This window comes from Hippocampus comes, unplaced genomic scaffold (genome assembly GCF_001891065.2).
Source record: "Hippocampus comes isolate QL1 unplaced genomic scaffold, H_comes_QL1_v1.1 scaffold22, whole genome shotgun sequence".
Taxonomy (NCBI): domain Eukaryota; kingdom Metazoa; phylum Chordata; class Actinopteri; order Syngnathiformes; family Syngnathidae; genus Hippocampus; species Hippocampus comes.
In genome coordinates, this window is record NW_017806175.1 from 3,272,599 (window position 1) to 3,274,780 (window position 2,182).

Sequence of the window (2,182 nt, forward strand, 5' to 3'; positions counted from 1 at the left end):
TGAGGCGCCCCCCTCTTGTCTCCCCCCCCATCGCTTAGTTGTACTCATCCCCCCTTCTCATAATTCCATTTTTTTTTTTTTTGTTTTTTTTTTTTAAACAAGTCTCCTCGTCATCCACGCGTCAGCTTCCTCTCTTTCACAGGTCGCACAACTCATCCCCCCCCCCCCTTTGTACGCATGAGTGACTTTAATGTACAGTATGTCATAGTGTTCCTCTTCCTGTTTCCTTTTGCTCCGTGAAAGTGGTTCATCACGTTTGTGGATGTTGTCATTATTACTTAGTGACGATGATAAGAGCATGGCTGTCGTCTTTTGAAGTCCCAACAGGAATCTGGCCTGGAGTCAGTTCCTTTGCTTCCTGATGCCGCGGCAATATTGTGTTATTTTTCCATCTCTTTCTTGGACCACTTAATGTGCTATAATAATTCAGGGGTGGCGGGGGAAACACATCAAACGTAGTGTTTTGTAATTCTGTTGCCATTAGTGCCATCAAAGGATGACAGCGGTTTAAGAAGTTTTGGAGTTCCTTTAAAAGTGAAAATAAATATTGTGTACTTAGGAAACGTGACACCCCACATAGAAGTATCGAAAATGATTAAAAATTGGTGCTAAAACATAACTCCATGTTTGAACCAAGAAAATATATTCGCTTCAAGTGTTCTGTGGCTTAAAGCGACAGTGAGGCACTCCTTCTAAAATAACCACGCCAGCTCTTCTACTCTCTCTGTTACGTGCACACACTCAGGGCTGAGGGCTTCACAACAAGGCGTTCTAAAGAGTCACTCCAAAGGATTATTTGAAGGAAATACCGTTTGCATTTTATTTTGACATGTTTTCATTCGTCAGACTTGAGGTAGCAACTGGTCTGACCTCAACCCGTCACTTTTCCGGTGCATGCCTTCATGTGTCTTTTTTAAAGGATTTTTTTTGGGTAGTGGTCTTGCAAGAATGAGAGCTAACCTTGAGCCCGCCTGGGCTTTTCTGATGAGGAATTGTTCGCACAATTAAACTCTTGACTTCTGCTGTTTCTTGTTGGTTCATTTGGCTTTTCTTGTCACAGTTTGGTCTCAAAACTTATTGTGGCTGATCCCTTTTTTTGCTATGAATGAGCTCACGAGCTTAACTTTTGTTGACACCGACTTGGTAGACAGTGCAGTATGTTTTTTTGCCTCCTGCTTATTAATATTTGTGTGTGTGTGTGTGTGTGTGTGTGTGTGTGTGTGTGTGTGTGTGTGTGTGTGTGTGTGTGTGTTTACAGGAAGCAGTAACAGTAGAAGGAGAAGCAGCCTCCGTGCCAGACGCAGCATCCTGCACGACACCAAACTCTGATCCCGATGAGACCAAGGACTTGGAGACGGAGGAGTCTGTGAGTCACCGCCTATGATGTCATCGTTTCCTGGAAAGAAAAAAAAGAAAAGATGATGTCTGCTGTGGTGGCCGTTGAATACGCTTTCTCTCGCTCTCGTATCCTCACGATGTGAAGAAATCATCCAAACACAAGAAGAAGAAGCAGAAAAAGGAGAAGGAAGAGAAGGATAAGAAAAAGAAGAAGAAGCACCATCATCATCACCACCACCACAGCGATGGAGGCGGAGAGGGGACTGTGCACAATGGCACGGTGGAGGAGGAAGAACCTCTACCGGTAAGTGAAATCAAAAAGTTTTTTTTATTGTCTGTAGCACTGATTATTAACTCATTCACTCATGGTAGTAATTATAAAAACTATTTCCTGATCTCAATGCTACAGTGGAACGTCAATCTTCCGAAACATGTTTGTTGCATCAGCTGTGCCGATCCAGTTGCTCTGTTTGTGTACAGCGCTAGGCAGAGAATGTCGAACCCTCACCTGAACTCATTTTTCATTTCAGCCCATGTCCAATTACTGCCTCCTCGCAGAGAACGCTTATATCAAGATGGTGAGTCATCGGGAATCGGGATACTTCCAAATCGGGGTTAAACGTTGGTGCGATATGGAAGATTAAATGAGTGATCAAGTCTTTCGAGGCAGCTGTCTAAATAAGTCTCATTGTCAAATCTCCCTTTCTTTTAACCCATAAGAGCCCACAGTGACACCAGTGTAACAAACAGTTTGAACTCCCCAGTATCTTTTTTCAAAACTTTTTGTCTGATTTTAACCCATCAAAACTTTTTGGAAAAATGGGTCTGGGCTCTTATGGGTTAA

At 43.0% G+C, this 2,182-nt stretch overlaps 1 protein-coding gene across 7 annotated transcripts in view; it reads left to right on the top strand.

Moving 5' to 3' along the window:
- Positions 1 to 2,182, top strand: part of ap3d1 (adaptor related protein complex 3 subunit delta 1) — a 27,424-nt gene that overhangs the window by 16,829 nt on the left and 8,413 nt on the right. For 5 of the 7 annotated variants that reach the window (XM_019896738.1, XM_019896741.1, XM_019896742.1 and 2 more), the window contains 3 exons: positions 1,259 to 1,366; positions 1,484 to 1,642; positions 1,869 to 1,916. In XM_019896738.1, coding sequence (XP_019752297.1) covers positions 1,259 to 1,366; positions 1,484 to 1,642; positions 1,869 to 1,916 — 315 coding nt within the window. The remainder of the gene's footprint in view (positions 1 to 1,258; positions 1,367 to 1,483; positions 1,643 to 1,868; positions 1,917 to 2,182) is intronic. The other 2 variants (XM_019896739.1, XM_019896740.1) reach the window with 1 other exon arrangement.